The sequence below is a fragment of the Strigops habroptila genome, chromosome 16, assembly GCF_004027225.2.
Source record: "Strigops habroptila isolate Jane chromosome 16, bStrHab1.2.pri, whole genome shotgun sequence".
Lineage (NCBI taxonomy): Eukaryota > Metazoa > Chordata > Aves > Psittaciformes > Psittacidae > Strigops > Strigops habroptila.
In genome coordinates this window covers 1,880,135-1,898,334 of record NC_044292.2, presented here as the reverse complement: position 1 = coordinate 1,898,334, position 18,200 = coordinate 1,880,135, and the positions used below count along the sequence as shown (strand labels likewise).

Below are 18,200 nucleotides of genomic sequence, written 5' to 3'. Positions count from 1 at the left end.
CCTCGGATGCACGAGAGCTGAATTTGCACCCTTAGCCTGCAGGTTGATCTACTGCCAGCTTCTGGAAGCATCAGATAGTGGCTTTTCAGTGGTATATACCCTTTTCGTATTTACACTTCATGATTTTAGAAGCAATTGCTAATAGCTAGACAAAATACTGCTGCTTTGCACCAAGCTGGTTAAAGGCTCTAGTTTTATGGCCTCATTTACTTAGACCGCATATACAGAAATTATGCTATAAAAGCTTTAAAGCATCAGCCAGTTTGCTTCAATGCTCAGTTTTATTCTTTGTCAGATAGCATTTTTGAAATCTGCCCTTCTGCCAAAGCTGTTACTGAAGCATTTATCAATAGTGCTAGAATTTCCTGGGTAACTTTCTCTGGACTGCTAGAAACAGCCTAACCCCAACTGAGAAATACTTGTAGACCTATTTTGATCAAGTCAGTCCAAGCCTGGTGATTTAAATCTCTTAATTTCAGAGCCTTGCTTTGAGTGAATGGCTACGTGCTGCTAAACTAGAGAATCAGTTTTTTAGGAGCAAGATTTACATTGGAGAAAATTGGGGCCGTGGTGAGTATTTAAGGTTAAAATAAAACGTACTAGAACATGTATTTAGTGAACGTTGTCTAAAAGTTGTCTTCTGTTTTAATGTGCATGTGTGTCCTCTCTGCTGTATGCACACATCCTTTGCTCAGCTTTTAGCAATCTCTCAGCTGATCCCTGGCCCACGAAGTGGGAATACCTCTGTGTAGACTGCTACAGCTTGTTGGCTAGAGCAGGGGATCAAGGCAACACCAAAAGCTGTTCAGGTTTCCAAGGACCCATGTATCCTGGCCTCTCTTCACTCTCTTCTCTTCCCCCTCCTCATTAATCACTGCTCCAATGTACTAATGTCACATCAGCTTAGCAAAATGATTTCACTACAAGTCCATCTATAGAGAGTAAAGCAACACTCAGAGGCTGCTTCATAAAGATGCCAGTGCCTGTGGCATGCCCCAGTGGGTCTGCAGAGCTTGTTTCTGGGTGTTTGCTGGAGCCACTGTGGTCGTGTCTCTTGCTGTGGGTTTCTGGGATGTATTCTTAAGGATGCCAAAGGAATTTACTCAGCCTCTTGGTAAATGCGTTTCTGTACATGAGGCTCTAGGTGAGCTGAGAGGTGATTTTCAGTGAAATACCCACATCTGAAAGTTTCTGGGCACAGATAATGGTGACAAGAGGAGGAAATGTTTCCTGGTGATGGCCCCTGGCATGTTTTACCTGCTGCTGGACAGAGCTGAGCTGCATTATTGTGACAATCTCTGCCTTGTTGCTACGTATGTTCAAGTTTCTACGTAGACACTTGGTCTCCAGGACTGTTAACCTTGTACCTCCTCAATACGTTCCCTTCTTTCTGTCTCCCCTCTTGCCGTCTCCTTTCCTCAAAAGTAGCAATATTTAAGTGTACTTGCTGAATGCTTAACTTCCAGGTAAGTTTTCTTTAACACACTATGCCATTTACAAATAAAAGGAGGAACAGATCCTAGAGGTTTCTTCACCAGACTTGGACTTCTTGCTGAATGGCTCCCCAGAACTCTAATATGAATTCAAAGAGGAGAAATCCAGAGGTATATCCCTGCCTCTCTCAGAAGTCAGCTTGGGAAGTGGGGTTGGTTTTGGGTACATAATTCCCTTCTGAAGCGTTCAAGAGATTTCTTCCTGCACTGTGTAGACAAGGCTTAGTCCGTGATCCAAATGTGTAGCAGTTTGGGTTACTCTTTGATGCTTTTAAGCTTAAGAGACTCACTTAAGGAACTTGAGGGAATCAATACTCAGGAATCCTAAAGCTGGTTGCATTTGTGTCATTTACTCTTCTGGGCTGAACACTGCAGCAGTCCTCGCAGGAGGCTGGCGGGAGGAGTGGTTGTGGCATCAGAGAATGGGATGTGGTTCTGCCCAAAGTAATACACACTTGATTCTTTTTTTGATTTTTTTTTTTTTTTTTTAATATTGGGGGACTGTTTATCAACAAAATTGATGTGTACAAACATTTGATATTTAAAAAAATGAATAAACACTTTATCATAATGTTGCTTGATTGGTCTGTCTGTATTTCTGAGCTCAGCAGCTCCACGCTTGAATCCCTCTCTGGATTCTTTTCCAAATCCAGTAGAATTTCCTTAACATAAACGTTGCCATTTTGAACATAACTAGTAGAAATCGGGGCCTGAGAACAGGCATGAGAAATTCCTGTATTCCCCACTGGTGGGGATGGGCTGTTGAATCGAATCCTTCAGGCAGGACTTGGAAAAGTACTGGAGTACAACATAAAACAGCACTTGGCCACAGCATTGTCCACTGGAAGAATAAACGAGGCACTCCTCGTGTCTCCCATCAAAACACCCCATTTCCAGCCAGATTAGGAGATGGTTTTATTTTTCTGGAGCTGGAAGGCATTTATATCTCTGGAAGGCTCATGACAGTTTTAGTTAGAAATAACTTCTTTTAAAGTCCCTTTCTTTTAGTGTCTTGTAACAGAACAGGTTTTGGAAGAGGGGAGTATATTCCTGTGTCACTTTTGTGCAGTCAGGATTTGTCTCAAGGAGCAGTAATGCCTTTCTCTTGAAAAACATGCACTTTTCCTTGAGGCACGCACTGAGGTTTTAACCATTTTAAATCTCTGCTGGCCAGAGAGCAGTTGGAGTTTGTACCAGGAGGGGTTATGAATCAGTCGCTGTGACAAAGCACTTCTTGAGCAGTGGTTTCCTCCTCACGTGCTCAGAGCTCTACATGTGATGCTGGTGTCAGCTAAGTTATGCCATTAAGGCGGATATTAATTACTAGGGCAAAAGTATGTTTTGATTCTGGTGGGAAAGGGGAAGGACTGTGGGCTGCTACTGTCCTGTTCATACATTGTCCAAAATGTTGGTGACGATTTCTTCTGCCAGGAGATGACTTAAGGACTAAATGCTTCCCCTAAGAACTATTTTGAGCACTTGGGCCTTGTCCATTCTGCTTCATGAAGATGGTTTTCTTCTGGTACTGTGTATAAATGCAGATTAAACACTGTTACGGTTCTGTTCCCATTTGGGATTGTCCCAGCCTGGCTGAATTGAGGCATTGGCACTTTTTTAATGCCCCTTATGTGGCCAAGAGAGGTTCAGCCCCTATATAATAAATCTAAAGGTTACTGCAAGTTGCTGTGCTTCCCTTGATTGTCTTTCATGGGAGCCTTAGGAGTAGGGCAGGGGACTCCCCACAGAGGCCCTGGGGCCCTAACACAGGAGGGACGTGGAGCTGTTGGAGCGAGTCCAGAGGAGGCCATGGAGCAGCTCTGCTCTGGAGCCAGGCTGAGAGAGCTGGGCTGGGGCAGCCTGGAGAAGAGAAGGCTCCTTAGGGGGAGCAACCTGCTCTAGTGGAAGGTGTCCCTGCCCGTGGCAGGGGTTGGAACTGGATGAGCTTTAAGGTCCCTTCAACCCAAACTATCCTGTGATTCTGTGATGACAAAGGTTTTTGGTTAGTCACGTGGGCGCAGAGGCTGCATTAAGAGCAGGAGCCGGATGCAGAGAGCTGAGTGTTGTATCATTCGACTTCCTGCAGCAGAGTAGTTCAGAGAGAGATTTGGTCAACAGAAGAAACATGACTGAGCCATCACTCACACATTCCTCGGTGCCACTCGCTTCTCTTGTTTATAGCATGTGCCTGGTGCTGCTTTGCCAAATGAACCACTTTTTTGGGCAGGTTTGTCACTAGAATGGGATTTGGGAAATTCTGGCCAGCCTGGCTTTTGGTTCCCTCTTGGCCTTACATCAATTATCCGCTCTTTCTCTGGCGGTGAAGGAGCCCCTCGGAAGCGTAATCGCTCCGCTGTGACTTAAGTGCCTTTAACAACCAAGTTTACTAATTACAAGGTGCTGTCATGGTTGCCCACACAAGCACTGAGTCATGCAGACAAGGTGAGTGGTTGGTGGCTGAAATCCCTCACAACAGCAGCTGCCAAAGGAGTCTGTTCTCAGCCCCTTTGTTTTCTTAGCCTGATAAGCCTATGGTTTCTTCCTTGCTTTTTCCTAATACTATTCATTTTTTCTGCCTAAACCTATACTGCTACCTCCCAAAATGTTTCTTGTGCCTCTTTAATTTCCTTCTGGATCACTGGCAACATCACTGCACTGCGCGATAAAGTGTGGATCTCACGAGGGCGGGATCTTGCACGTAACACACTCTGCTGCAGGGGATGAGATCCACCTCAGTGACTCCAAGCCCTTTGCTATCCATTTGTGCCAAGCGCCTTGACGGCTCCTCTCTTTGGGGGTCATCTTCCATGCTAACTTTGGGCTGTAAATACTGAGCAAAGAGTTGGAAATCTCTTGGGATGAGAGTAGGAAGCAGAGCAGCATGTGGTGGGGGTGGATGGTGCCTCCTGTGCTTATCCAGGGAGACTGGGAGCTATCTTTAAGTGCTGGGAGCAGGGAATTTTCCATGTAAATCCATAATTGTGTGGTGGGTGCTTTAAGGGATTTCAACTGACTCGTTTTACTTGGACTAAAACAAAGACTTGGGGCATTCAAAACATCCAGGAAAACTGTAGGAGACCAGGAAGTCTGCTGCACCATGGGATTATAGAGGTGGATACGCTGCATCTGGTGCCTCCGGAGCAATGCAGAATGCAAACAGATGCAGTGACCCTCTGGCTGGTGCTGTGCAGCTTTTCTTTATACCCTGAGCATGCTTTAAATCCTAAAATTCACCAGGAAAGAATAAAACAATGCATCGGATCTGTTGGGCTTCTCTAAAAGGGGCTGACTTTGTCTCTCCAGTGACTTGTTAGGGATCAGGCTTGAACATTTCCTGCTCAGGACTGCTACCGAGCAGTTGGGTGTGCATTTTAGTGGGGTTGTTTCCTCGCCCCCCCAGCTCAGCAGGAGAGTTTTACCTTCTTCCCTTGGTGCCCAGACAAGCTCTGATCCTTGTTGGCATCTCAACACAACGCTCCTGCTTCGCCAGCCGCGGTGGGGACCTGAGGAAAGAGGATTTTAATGGTTTGGCTCAGTTTTAACCCAAGCCCAAGGAGCTGCGGTCTTGTCCCTTCCCTGGGAGCTTCGACCAGGCTTTCCAAAGCTGTTGAACTGGCTGGGCCGTTCCTGCAACTGCAAGGTAAGAGCAGGCTTGGTCTGGCATGTTTTCTCCATCCAGGTCCTTGCTCAGCCCTTCCCTGCCAACAGGTAATTTACAGAGGAAGGGGTGGGAATGGTGCAGGGAACATTCCTGACAGCTTTTCCTTTTTTAATGGCTTTTACTTTCGGTTCCATTGTCAGTTACCAGGGTTGAATGTTGCAGCCGCAAGTCCCAGTCCCCATCAGGGCCTTTCACCTTGGGTGAGGAGGAGGGTTTATTATTAATTATCTTTTATTTCTTAAAACACCTCCATGAAGCCTCTGCACCAACTCCCTCCTCTGTCCTGTGATGGTGAGTGGAGTTTGTATGTGGGTTTTTAAGGAGGTTTTCCCTCTGTTGGAGGTTTGGGCTTGAGCAACACTTACCTGGCCCATTTTTGGCTCCAAGGTGCTGTCCCACCAAGCACATGAACCTTAGCAGAAAGATCCCCTACTTCAGGTTGCTGGGACCAGAGGAACCACTGCTGAAGCCCAAGGTGGTGGGATGCCATTTGGACCCCCCATTTCTCCCTCACACCACTGAATATCACTCCTTTGAGGCTGGGTCCTGCCAGCACCCCAAAGAGCAGCAAAGCCATAGGCTGGGCCCTGGCTAGGAGGGCTGGGTGTTTGCTGGCCACCTCGCCTGGTGTCCCCAAACTGGGTCCTGCTGACCCCACCGTGTGTCCTCTCAGCAGGCACCCACCACCATTGTCCCTTTGTCCCCCCCTTCAGGGGCTGTGAAGGACCCAATGCCACGTCCCCTTGTGTCCACTCACTGGGTCATGAGATTCCCAAATGACATCTCCCCTCAGGGCCATAGAATCCCAGACTGGTTTGGGTTGGAAGGGACCTTAAAGCTCCTCCAGCTCCAACCCCCTGCCACGGGCAGGGACACCTTCCACTAGAGCAGGTTGCTCCAAGCCCCTGTGTCCAACCTGGCCTTGAACACTGCCAGGGATGGGGAACTGGAGGAGCTTTAAGGTCCCTTCAACCCAAACCAGGCTGTGGTCCTGACATCCATGTCCCCTCACGGCTCCAGGACCATCTCTCCCCTCACACACCTCTCGTGTCCCTCAACTGCCCCCAGCACCATCTCCCCTCACTACCCCGTGAGGGACCCGGCGCCATTTCCCCCCCTCCGTGGGTCCCCGCGGGCGCCATTAGTGCCGGGAGGCGCGGCGGGGCGGTCCCGGTGCCGGCTGCCGGGGGCGGGCAGCGCCGTTCCCGTTCCCGTTCCCGTCTGACCTCAGTTCCTGGCGGAGCGCGGCGCTTGTCACGAGCGCGGCGCGGCTCCCGCTCCCTCCTCCCCGCGGGAGGCCCCGGCGCGGCCATGGCGCGTTGAGCGGCGGCCACGGCCCCCACCCCGCAGCCGGGCCGGGGCCGGGCCGGGCCAACCGGCAGCACGGAGCCGGCCGGCGGGGCACGGCGGCGGCGGGGCGGCGAGCGGGCCCGGCGCGGGGGGCGGCACTCGGCCTCCGCCGGGCGGGCGCGGCGGCGGGCGGCGGCGGCGGCGGCGGGCGGCAGCGCCATGGAGCCGGCCGAGGTGAAGGACCGCATCCTGGAGAACATCTCCCTCTCCGTCAAGAAGGTGAGCGGCGGGGCCCGGGCTGCGGCTGCGGTGGCCATGGAGGCACCTTCCCCCCGGCTCCGAGCGAGGCCCCTGGGTCACCCCTCTGATGGGGCTGTGGGGCTGAGACCACCCTTTGCTGGGGCTGTGGGGCTCCTCTGATGGGGCTCTGGGGCTGGGGACACCCCAAGGGACTCCTCTGCCCTGGGGGGTCCCTGGGTTCTGCCTCTGCCTGAGATGTGGGGCTGGGGACACTCCTGGGACACCCCCCAGACACCAGATATGTGGGGCTGAAGGTCAGTGCCTTGGGACCCACACACATACCCCAAAGTTAGGGGCCTGGGGACACCCCAGGACACTGGGGGGGACTCTTTGGGACAGGAGCACAGGGTCAAGGACATCCCTGCCAGAGGTTGGGGAAGTCTTTAGGGGTTCCTCTGTGAGGGTTTGGGGGGGTCTCCAGAGACCCCCTGTGCGGGGGGTGTGAGGTTGGAGGCATCCTTGTTGCTAGTGCCATGGGACACCCCAGAGGCACCCTTAGAAGTGTGGGTCACCCCCTGGCGCACCCTGCCAAAGGGACACTGCCAGCATCACCCCTGGGAGCCTCTGTCTCTGCTGGTTGGGATATACTGGGGGTCCCCCCAGGGTTCCCCCTTGTCAGTGGGTTTCTTTCTCCTGTGGACAGGACTGTGGGGCTGCCGGTGGGATCCCTTTTCCTGGGGCTGTTCACTGAGGGGGGGATCTGGACGAGTCCAGCCTGAAACTCTCTTCCAAGAGGTCCTCCCTCCAGCCAGGGATGTGCCTTGGAGAGGCAGGACCTGGAAACTTTTCCCCATGGACACAGGGGAGATGTGCGGTTCATACCCATGGATTGGCCATGCCCTGGTCTGCACCCTTAAAACCAGGGCGCTGAAGATGTGCCATCATGCTTCATCTCTAACCTTGTCCTGCTGTTTGCCCCTCATTTCTCCTTGCCCCTCAGCATCTGCTGCTGGTGAGAGCGTTTGGTAAAACCCATCTCTTTGGTGGGAAGTGTCTGCACACACGGAGAGGCCCAGGACAGTGGAGTCTGTTTGGGTGGTTGCAGGAGGGAGTTGTAGGGACACGCTGAAAGTTTTCAGTTGGAGCACGTGTCCTGCCTGGTCCATGTGTGCGCTCCAGCATTCTTGGAGAAGGAATTCGAGCTCTGTTGGAGGAGGTTAAAGGGGGTCTTGTTTGTTTTCATCCCAAGTTTTTGGAGGAGGGAAGTTTCTCTGGACTTGCTGACGTTTGTCTGGTTGTTGGGTTTCCGCTGCCTTATGGAATAGGAGTTTTCCTGTGGTCTGCAGTGTGTCCTGATGCAGGTTTCATCCAGGAAAATTTGTCTTGTGAAGACAATCACCAGTGAATTCCCAGCACTATTATGAAAGGGATGGCCTGGCATCGCCTCTGAGATGTAGGATGGATGTGCAATGTGCAAACCTCTCCCAGCCTTTTTCTTTCCTTCCATGGGTGACTCTGCCCTCTGGTCTCTCACCTTTCTGTCTTCTAAAAAAATCAGGATAATCTTTCATCTGCCTGGAAATCAGTGGATGTTCAGCCTGCTCCAAGCTCTGTTACAATGCTCTGCAGAGCTACTGCCTCAGTTTCCCCATCTGTATAAAAATATACTGCTCCCACACAGGATTCATTGGACATCACTTACTTACATTCAGAAAATCCTTGGAGGATCCCTGTTGGAAATGCTATAAAACCAGCATGTTGTTTATTGTACTTGAACAGGACTCCTCAACTACAGCTCTGCCAACACACCTCTGCCTCGATCTCTGCCAGCTCCTGCCTTGGTCCGGTGGTGAAGAGGGATTTTGGGGTTTTTCAATCCTGCCTCTTTTGCTTGCTTCTTCAGAGCAAGGAAACTCAGGGAAATGCAGGAACCTACGTGAAACTTCAGGCTAATGGATTTATTTACACCATCCCAGTGAAACTCAACCACATGGTGGGAGTCCAGTGCTGGCACATCCCTGTTTTTACCCCCAGGATGCAGTTCTCCTTCCTCAGGGACATTGCTCCCCTTCAGCTCTGGAGCCACGATTTTTCCCAGCACTCACCTCTCCGAGCTCAGTCCTCAAGACCCTGGTATTTCTCTATTTACTCCATGTCAGTGGGAAGAATAAGGCAGTAGGTGAGGGGAGCAGGTACACACATGTGCTGGGGAATTCTGTTCCCACTCCTCCTCCTCTCCCTACCTCTGGGTCCCTCTTGAGTAACTCCTTGTGGCTGGGATTTCATCATGGGGCATGGAGGAGGTTTCAGAGTATCTCTCCTCTGATTTCAAAAGCTTCCTCGCTGTGTAGGTTGCTCACTCCTTAACTTTCACCATTGTTACAGGTTTGAGTGGTGGAGCAGAGGGTTTGGATGTGTTTGTGGTGATGATCACACCTCTCCACACCACTTTTTGGCCAGATGATAATAGGGTTTTCTCTCCTCAGCTTCAGACTCAGAGGAGTTTGTGGACTCTCAGTCTGTGGGCTACAAGTTAGATGTTATTTTAGAAGACATGAATCAAAGGCAGAAAAGGTGCTTCAATTCCAAGTGAACCCCTGAAGCCTCAGTGACTGGGACTGTTTCTCTTATTTTCCTAGAAATAGCTGAGGGATGGAGCCCAGCTAGAAAAGGTGGGGTCACAAACCTGCTTGGAGATGGAAGTTACAAACCAGAGGGGGTGTCTGTGCGATACCCAAGATCTGGACCATCCTGTACTTCACCTGTACCTCAGAGACCAGTGGTGATGTTGCTGTTGACTGCAGAGCTGTGAGAGCAGAGGTCTGAGATCAGGCCTCTGCAAAGAGAGAGGCAGACCATCTAATTTGCACAAAATCGGCCTCTCCAGCTGGAGATGTGTCAGAGGCTTCTGCTTTTGGTTTCAGGAGAGGTCAAGAAACATTGGCACTGGTGAGTGGGGTCCCTGCATCAATTCCAACATGCATCCAAGGCAATTGTGAGCATGGTGTTGATTTCCCATCCAGAGCTTGTCCTCTCTGGGAGATGTAAGTTAATTCAGAGGGTTTTGCTTTCTGCACACATGGACAGTGGTGCTGCGAGCTCATTCCTTCTGTCTCGTGACTGTTTCTTTTCTGTTTTCCCATCCAGTGCTCCCTCACCCTGCTTCCTGCCCCGGGCTGTCCTCCACCACAAGTTACTGTGCCTAACCCTTAAGGTTTTTAAAGAATTAGGGCTTTATTGAGGCAGAAGGCTGGAGATGGACACGTTATGGCTCAATGTGCATTCACCCCTTTCTGTGCATCCTCTCCCTTGTTCACTCAAGTGCTTGTTTTCTTCTAGGAGATACTACTGTGCATGGCAGCAGTGGGGTGAGAGCTGCCTCCTGGTGCCTCCCAGTTGAACTCTTGCCATGATAAGCATGTGAGAAATGCCAACAGCTTCATACCCATCCTTGGCCAACCATCTCTTGGTAGCTAGAACCTGTCACAGGTGACCTGGTCCATGCTGAAGGTGGTAGTGTAGATGTTTTATATTCTCTTCTTGGATTTCTGTGCCCTCCTGGACATTGCAGTGGGTTAAGGAGATGTTTACTCCTGTCCTGCCTGTGATTAGGTGGTGAAAATGCAAAGTCCTCAAACAATGCTTGTTGTTGACAACTCAGGAGCTCAATGTAAAATCCAAAGAGAGATCAGAATCCAGGATTTTGGGGCTCTTCTCTGGTTTTCAGGCTTTCCTACTGGCTTTGAAGGACACACATTCCCATGAACTCCAGAGCAGCTGATCCCTGGTGAATGCCAATCAGGTGGAGCAATGGTTTTTGCTGATGTTGCAGGAGTTCTTGCCAAAAGCCCCGGCTCTGCTCCGTTTGTGCATGACTTTGAGAAGGTTTCCACTTCCCTCTCAGTGAATTAATGCTGTGCCTTCTCTGCCTGCCTCCAGCTCAGATTTTTAGCCCTCTACCATTGAAATGCCTTTGCAGTCTCCTCTGCTCCCTGAGCAACACCCGTGCAACATCTCTGCTTCTCCTGCGTGGTGAAGGAGGATAGATTTGAGGATGGTTTAGTGCCCCCGTGTCCTGGAGAGGAGCAGGTAGTGCTGGAATGGAGCATCCCTCCTCAAATCTCATAGGGAATGTGCTCACCTCTGCCTGGATGGATTTACCCAGCCCAGCTGCCATGGCACAGAGGTAGCAATTCTGGAGATGTGAAAATAGCCAAACAGTGACTTGTCTTCTGCTTCCTGTTGAGGGGCACCTCGCTAGCTCTGAGACCACAGGGGGTTTATCTCTGCCAGGGTGTTTCCTCTCACTCATGTTTGCTCCAGGCCACATCCGTTGTTGCCAAGGGGAGCACAAAGCAAGGATTAACATCAGAAGTCCTGCCATGCCCCTTCACCCTATGTACCAGGTTTGCCAGCTGCTAGAAGCCTGTGCCTGAAGCCAGCAGCAACCTCACACAGCTCAGAAGCCAGCCATGAAGACACAAGGGTCTGTCAGGTGCTTTCAGAAGCCTATGAACACTTGCAACTCCTACACTGTGTGTTGTGGTGGTCCTCGAAGAGCTTTGCCGCTGTCTGACGAGGGAGTGAAGCCGTTTGCTGTGGTTCAGCTGGGAGCACAGCTGTGTATTCCTGAGTTGCTTGAGGATTTCAAAGTTTCTCTCTTTGGAAATTCCTGTTGCCTCATCCTGGCGCAGGTCTGGTGGTGATACAAGGTTCATCATCCACATTTGCAAGGGGTTTGGATTCTGCAGGTACCTAAACTGATGCTTGTCTCATACCCAGGGGAGGCATTTCTCAAAATGAGCTCTGTTCCTGTTGGTGGACATGGCTATGATAGCCTTTTGGGGAGAAAACATCCCACTTGTTTTACCACTAACACAAAGCCTTTCACTGGAGAGCAGTTGGTTTAGGAGGCTGAATTTTGGCAGGGGGTTTGTACAAGCAGCTGAAGCAATGCCTCTGAGCCTCTCTGCCTCTGATTGCACAATGTCAGTTTGCTGTTGAGTGATTTCAGCTTTCCCCACTGCTGATAACCTGGTCCAAGAGGAGTAACTGAAATAACTGCAGAGGACTTGGATGATGGAGGGAGATTCAAAGCCACAAATGCCCAAGGTATGAGTAAGCAGCAGCTCTCTGGAGAGCAACACCATTACCAGGATTTGCAGGGCACAAGCAAGAGGAGCAGGATGCTCCCAGTGACTTGCAAGCAAGTGTCACTACTGGAAAAGATCCTGTCCTTTGCTGAGCCATGCACAGGTCCAGCCTGCTGCAAGGTTTGCTGCTAAGAAGTAATGAAGGAAAGCCCTGGAAAAGCCTTGGGGCTGTGGGAGCTGAGGAGTGTACGTGTCCCATGAGGTGACAACCTTCCTGGTGATGGATTGCAAATGCTTCAGAGCTCTGTGTCTCCAGCCACGGAGCATCTTTGCTGTGGGTTTCAGCTTCACCTCTTTCAGGCTCCTGTCTCTGCACATCACAAGCACGCTCTGTTTCTCTGCAGGCTGCTCCAGCATCACTCGTGTGCCTTCAACATGCTGAGTGTGATGATGTATTTCATTGGGAAAGCCACAAGACCCAAGCAAGGTGTCCTGCGTCCGGAATGGGGCACTGGGCACTGAGACCAGTGCTGGTTTGGAAGCTTGTTGTAAGAAATGTTGAGTCAGACCATGTATGCAACCTCCTTTGGGCTTTGTGTTCTACGAGTGTACAGAAGAGAATAACATCCCTGCCTCAAAATTCAGGCTGCTTTTAGGGAAGAGCAGGAGTTTTCCAGGCAGAGTAGTTCAGTCTCCTCTTTATGCACTTGCCATTGAATGGCTGTACTCCCCTGAGCAGGTATGGGAGTGCTGGTCCTTATGTGTCTGTCCTGTCCCTTCCCATTGCCACTTCCCTTGGGATTGAGCTGCCATCGCTTGCCTGGGACAAGGGCAGTCACCTTTTTTGGTGCTCCCTGGAGCTCCAGGCTTGCTCCTGAGGGTGCAGCCCCAGACTGAGTGCCAAGGCCCCAAGCTGGTTCTTAATCAGCGTGTTTTTAATCACTTTGTTAGCTTTGCAGGCTGCCTTCATAGGAAATGATGTGGGTTTGCTCTTGCAGAGGGTTCTTCTGGCTGTGCAGTGTGGTGGGTAACATGCCACCATCCTTGTCCAGTTGGTGGAAGAATCAGGTCCTGGGAGCAGGCTTTGGGGTTTGTATCTGCAGCTGCCTGCCTGGATGGCTCATGAAATACTGCCCTCAAAGAAAACACCTACCTGACAGCTTGGAGAAGGTGTCTTTCAGCTGCTGGGGAAGATGGTGAGAGAACAAGAATTGAGGCAGAAAAAAGGCTTCTGTTAGGTTTTGGCTGCCCACTTGCTTCTCTGTGGTTACTGCTTTTGTTTTGCGTTCCTGCAGCTGAGGAAAACCCCTCAGCAGCCCATGTGCTGTGGGTTCAAAGCACCCCTTGCCTTTCCCATGCAGCAAGCACAGTGACTGGGAACATGAAGGAATGCCATGTCTGTCCTGTCAGGGAAATGCCAAGCAGAACAAGGGAGATGGACTTGGTGTCCGAAAACTGCTAGTGAAACATCTGCAGGCCAGATTTATGGAGTGGAGATGGAGATTGGGTTGGGTTATGGCCAGCCATGATCAGGTCTGGAGGCTCTGTTTCAATATTTCAATAAGGTTTTAGAAAGCACTGGAATGATTTCAAAAGGGCACCACGAGAATGATTAGATTTGGGGAATGGACTTCACAGCGTGTTCGTTGGCATCCTTTGCAACACAGGAGCTCTGTGACTGGGCCTGGAGAGCTTCACGCTCACCGAGAACCAGTGCAATTAGTAGGTTCTAAACTTGTGCAAGGAATGATCCTTTCTGGTGCATGCCAGCACGGGGTGTGGTGGTCATTGCACAAAGTCAAGTCAGCTTGTGATGGATAAACAGCAATTAAATCCACCTTCTCCTCAATGGGCGCGAGGTGGGATGGAAGGAGCACGAACCCTGTGCTCCCCCCCTGCAAACCAGCTCTGTTCCCTTTGGACAAACACCCTCTGCTCTGCTTCCCTCTCAAGTGTGTTTAATTCACCTGCCTCGAGTGTTTGGGCTTTCGTAAGCGGGTCACCCAGGCGGGTTTGTCCCACGGTGCTGGGACCCAGCCGGCTGCAGCGTGCTCTGGGTGTCAGATGCCTCCTGCACACCAACAGCGCTTATTTTGGCCACAGGAATGTCTATAAATAGCCCTGGGACAGGGCTCGAGGCATTCACCATGCCCCACATGAGTGTTGTCTGAGCCAGCCTTCAACCCTTCCCTCTGGATTTGGAGCACAGAGGAGAGGAGGGGGAAAGCATCTCTCTGGAAAACCCAGAGGTGACCAGTGTCACGTTTGGTTCATGTTTTTAACCTGGTTCCTTGCCTCCATCCTGATTCTCCCTGGTTCCAGCCTGGCTCGCTGCCCAGGCATGGCAGGGAGCTGCTTTGTGGATGCTTCATAAAGTTTGGTCACCACCTCCCAAACAGGTCCATCTGCTGTAACTGGGGAGAAGTTGGTTTCAAATTGTTCGTTTGTGGTTTACAGTGATTTAGAGAATTAAATGCTCCATGGAAATGCCTTTTTGTCAGGGCAGTGCCACGTGGCTCCTGCCTGTGTTCCAAGATCAGAGTCCAGTGCTGGGATACATCACGATGCTTGTCATCATCATTCCTACAAATTTCCAGCTAGGTGGACCTGGGAGCAGGCCAGCTCCAGGCCTGTTCTGGCAACTGGATTTTGTTCCCCAAGTGGGACGGCTGTTTCGCTGTACCTTTCCTCCTCACCCTTCTTCCCAAGCCGAAAACGCCTCCCCATCAGCTTTGGCAATTCTCAGCCTCTCCCCACCCTCGCTGTAGGGATGACTCAACCCAGGAGATCCTGAGGCTTCTCCTGTCTTGTTTCCTCACTGGACACGTGGTGGCTTGGCAGGGATTTGTCTGGCCAAGCTCATTTTGGGGCTGTTGCAAGCTGTGCATGTCCTTTGCTGGGGCTGTAAGCTGTTGGATGATGGGATGCTGGAAACAGCACCATCTCTTGACACAGCACCATATAGGAGTGTGGCAGCACATCTATGGATAGGATGAGCCCTTGGTGCACATCCCTGTGACTGACAACTCTTAAATGTCTCGACTCGGAGTGCCCGGATCCAGATCCAAAACTGCTGAGCGTGGTTCCCCCTCGCAGGGTCCCACGTGCACAGGGCTGGTGTGACCCCAGGCCTGAGCAAAGCACAGTCACACCAGCTCGTCCTCTGCCTCCTGACGTTGCAGAGGGACAGACTTGAGTCTTTTGGGGTGGGTTGGCTCTGGACATCGCTATGGGGCTGGGTTTTCCAGCAGCCTCCCCAAGAAGAGGGTGCAGTGCAGGGGGAGCTGGTTTGTGTGGAGCAGGAGGCTGTGTGCTTCTGGCAGAGCAGCTAAAAGTGACAACAAGCCTTAATATAACATAGAATGAGCCCTTCAAAACCTAGATCCCTTCATGGGGGAAGATTTGGCTTCTCAAGGGAAGAAAAATCTGGTTTTGAGAAATTTCCTGGTTGCTTCTCAATGTTTGGATATGTTGAGATGAGACAACCAGCGCTTGCTAATGGTTTGCATCCTCTAATGATGGGAGTAGCTTGGTCTGTGTAGCAATGACTAGGGTTGGGAGCTGTGAACTGGCTGGAGGAAGAACTGTAGCAAAGATGTAAGTTATTTTGGGGGAAGGAAGGAAAGGAAAAAGAGGAAATGCTTCTATTTGCTCATCTCTTTTGCTGCCCGGGCTCGGAGTGTCTCTGTCACAGGGAATTCCTCCAGTCGGTGGCACAGATAGGCTCCAAGTTCCTCCAGGATGCCCTCGCCAGGCTGTGTGCTGAGGGTCTCCTTGGGTTTAGTGTAAGCTAATGGAGGGCCTGCTTTAGTTTTGTTTCCTCTTTGCTGTCCTCAAACCAGCACAGAGCCTGCAGAAACACCCAGGACAGGAACCCTCCTCCGAGGGTACCCCAGCTCTCTGCAGAGCCAACAGCCTGGTTGGGATAAGCCAGGAATTTCTGTCTTCAAATCCTGCCTGTATGGCAGGGGCTCTGCTTCCTGCCTCAGTTTCCCCCAAAATGGGATATTTTAGTGAGCTCCAGGGAGAGCATCCCCTGTAGTTTCATCTGTCCATCACTTCAGGGATACGGTTCTAAATTATGACTTTGTTTCTTCCTCTCCTGTCCTTGCTACAGCTTAAAACACAGGCTGCAGGTAGCTCCTGAAATAGTTCTTGGATAGTGGGATTTTAGGGCATTCTCCTCCCTGCTTGTGTCTGGGCTGCCTGTTAATAGTGTAAATCATCTGGGACAGTTTCCTCCCAGGAAGGGAGAAGAGCTGCTGAGCTGAAATGCTTCAGGTCTCACCTGGGCGTTGTGAGAAAGTCACCAGAGCACCCACGGGTGGCTCTGCAAACAAAACACTGCTGCCTGTTCCCTTCCATAGGGGATTTACCTTCTGGATTAGTCGGGACAAGGGCAGGCTCATGTGTGCTGTGCGATGCGATGTGGGAATTTGGCCACGGTTCTTTGGGCTCAGCAGTTCTTTCCCACGTAAGGGCTGGGACCAGCTCCATGCAGGAACATGCCTGGCTCTCCCATCTTACCCAAGAGCTCTAGAGGGATTCACTCTTCAAGCAGGGAGGGTGTTGGAGCTAGGTCTATCCATATTTTTAAGAGTATTGTTGGGAACAGTTTTCCAGGGGCCATGAGGTGTTCTCTGTCCCCTGGATAACTTTTACGTGGAGACTGGATGGTGTTTCTAAAGCAGCTTCTCTGACTCTAGTAATAATTCAGGAGGAGAAACCAGGTTTTGGGGACAGACCAGACTCGACAAGCACAAGTTCTTGGTTTTTAAATCTACCACGTAACTGGTGATGTTTGGCAAAGCTGTGTCAGGTCACTAAAATACTGTACATGTGGGTGATGTGGTGGTGTGTTTCAGCTGCACCGCGCTCGCTTGTCGCCAGCCAGACAAATAAAGGTGGTGTATAGAGCTGAGATTACATCCCTCGTGAGTAATCTCCCTGCCTGAATGCCAAGTATGTATGAGACGGGGACCTAAATAGATCTGTAAGCTGTAGGGGCAGGAGGAGGCCGGTGGGTCAGCTGGGAAGGGATATAGGATTTGGGGGTAAGGAGATTTCTAGGATTTCTAGCAGGTTTTGCAGAAGCATGTGGCTCTGTCTGTATCCGATGCCCTCTGCACCCTCTGAATCCCTGTTCTGTGTGGCCAGGCAGTTCCTGCCAGCCTGTGTTTGAAAGCCTGGGGCAGCTCTCAGCTGCCTGGCATCAATACCCAGCATCGTGGTGCTCCCTCGGGCCACCTGCAGCAAGAAAACCTCTGTCTCTTCTCAGGATGCTGAGATTCTGCTGAGATTTCACACAGATTTAGCTCCTGGACTCGGAGCATCTTTTATACCTGGAAGCAACATCTCTCCCCAACCAGGGTTTCCCATGGCAAGACCCTGAGACTGAGGAGGGGACTTGTCCATAGCAGAGCCACAAACAGAGCCCAGAGCTCGGAGTTATTTCTGTTCTGAACTGCTTTGTGATGGCTGCAGCCCTGCAGAAGCAGCACCAAAACCCTGCTGCAGCATTGGCTGTAAAGGAGCGGGTTGTGCAGCACAGCAAGTTCTGAACCTGCTCAGCACACAGGGAAGTTGGTTGTGCAGACACAGCCATGCTGCTGGCCTGTTTCTGAAATGTGGATGAGTCTTTGTGGGTGAGGTTTTCTCCCTATGAGTTACTGCCTTTAGGGTACTCTTAAACCCAGTTGCTACACCCTGTAAATAACCTGCATCAGGGTTTAGCGAGCTGAGAGATTAAAGCAAGCTAGTTAATGCTGCCTGTGAGTGTGTTGGCATCTCCATCTGCCTCCTCAGTGCACTGTAGAAGGGTGTTTCAGCCATCTCATCTCTTCTTTTTGCAGCTGCAGAGCTACTTTGCTGCCTGTGAAGATGAGACACCAGCCATCAGGAACCATGACAAGGTCCTGCAGCGGCTCTGTGAACATCTGGACCATGCTCTGCTCTATGGGTAAGCGTGGAGCTGCTGGGGTGCTTTTCACCCAGTGTGTAGCCTCGCTAAGGGGAAGCTGTCTAGGCAGTAATTGGGATGGAGATAACGAAGCCCTTCCTTAACCTTCCTGTGGGTTTCTTTCTTCTTCCAGCCTGCAAGATCTTTCTTCAGGCTACTGGGTGCTGGTCGTTCACTTCACCCGCCGAGAAGCCATCAAACAGATAGAGGTGCTTCAGCATGTGGCCACCAACCTGGGGCGCAGTAAGTGTTCACAGACAGTGCCCTGGCTCTGAGGGCAAGTAGGTTTGGGGACATGTGGCAGGAGGCCCAGGCACGTTGTGCTGATGTGGTTGAGGGTCTGGGCTGCAGCAGAGTGAGGGAGCCAGCAGGCAGCTTGGGATTGCTTTCCTCAGGCCAAGGAGGTGGGAGTCCTGCCTTAACCGTGTGCACCGTGCCTCAGGATCAGGTGCCTGATGCTGCTTCTC

The 18,200-nt window shown here is 51.2% G+C and overlaps 1 protein-coding gene and 1 long non-coding RNA gene across 4 annotated transcripts in view; one reads left to right on the top strand and one right to left on the bottom strand.

Annotated features, from left to right (window-relative positions):
• Positions 1-1,767: 1,767 nt before the first annotated feature.
• On the bottom strand, positions 1,768-6,600 carry LOC115617441. Of its 2 annotated transcripts, none has more exons than XR_003994596.1 (3): positions 6,378-6,600; positions 4,910-4,993; positions 1,768-3,018 (listed from the first exon to the last, which is right to left on the bottom strand). It is a non-coding gene; the product is annotated as an uncharacterized LOC115617441 (long non-coding RNA). The 2 variants fall into 2 exon arrangements; XR_003994597.1 differs by lacking the exon at positions 1,768-3,018 and adding an exon at positions 3,449-3,570 and having other exon boundaries at positions 6,378-6,459.
• The window catches only part of PLEKHM2 (pleckstrin homology and RUN domain containing M2), a 26,210-nt gene continuing 14,360 nt past the window's right edge, over positions 6,351-18,200 (top strand). The window contains exons 1-3 of one of the 2 annotated variants that reach the window (XM_030507903.1): positions 6,351-6,720; positions 17,627-17,733; positions 17,867-17,976. In XM_030507903.1, coding sequence (XP_030363763.1) covers positions 6,661-6,720; positions 17,627-17,733; positions 17,867-17,976 — 277 coding nt within the window. In that variant the 5' untranslated portion in view covers positions 6,351-6,660. The remainder of the gene's footprint in view (positions 6,721-17,626; positions 17,734-17,866; positions 17,977-18,200) is intronic. The other variant, XM_030507902.1, reaches the window with a different exon arrangement.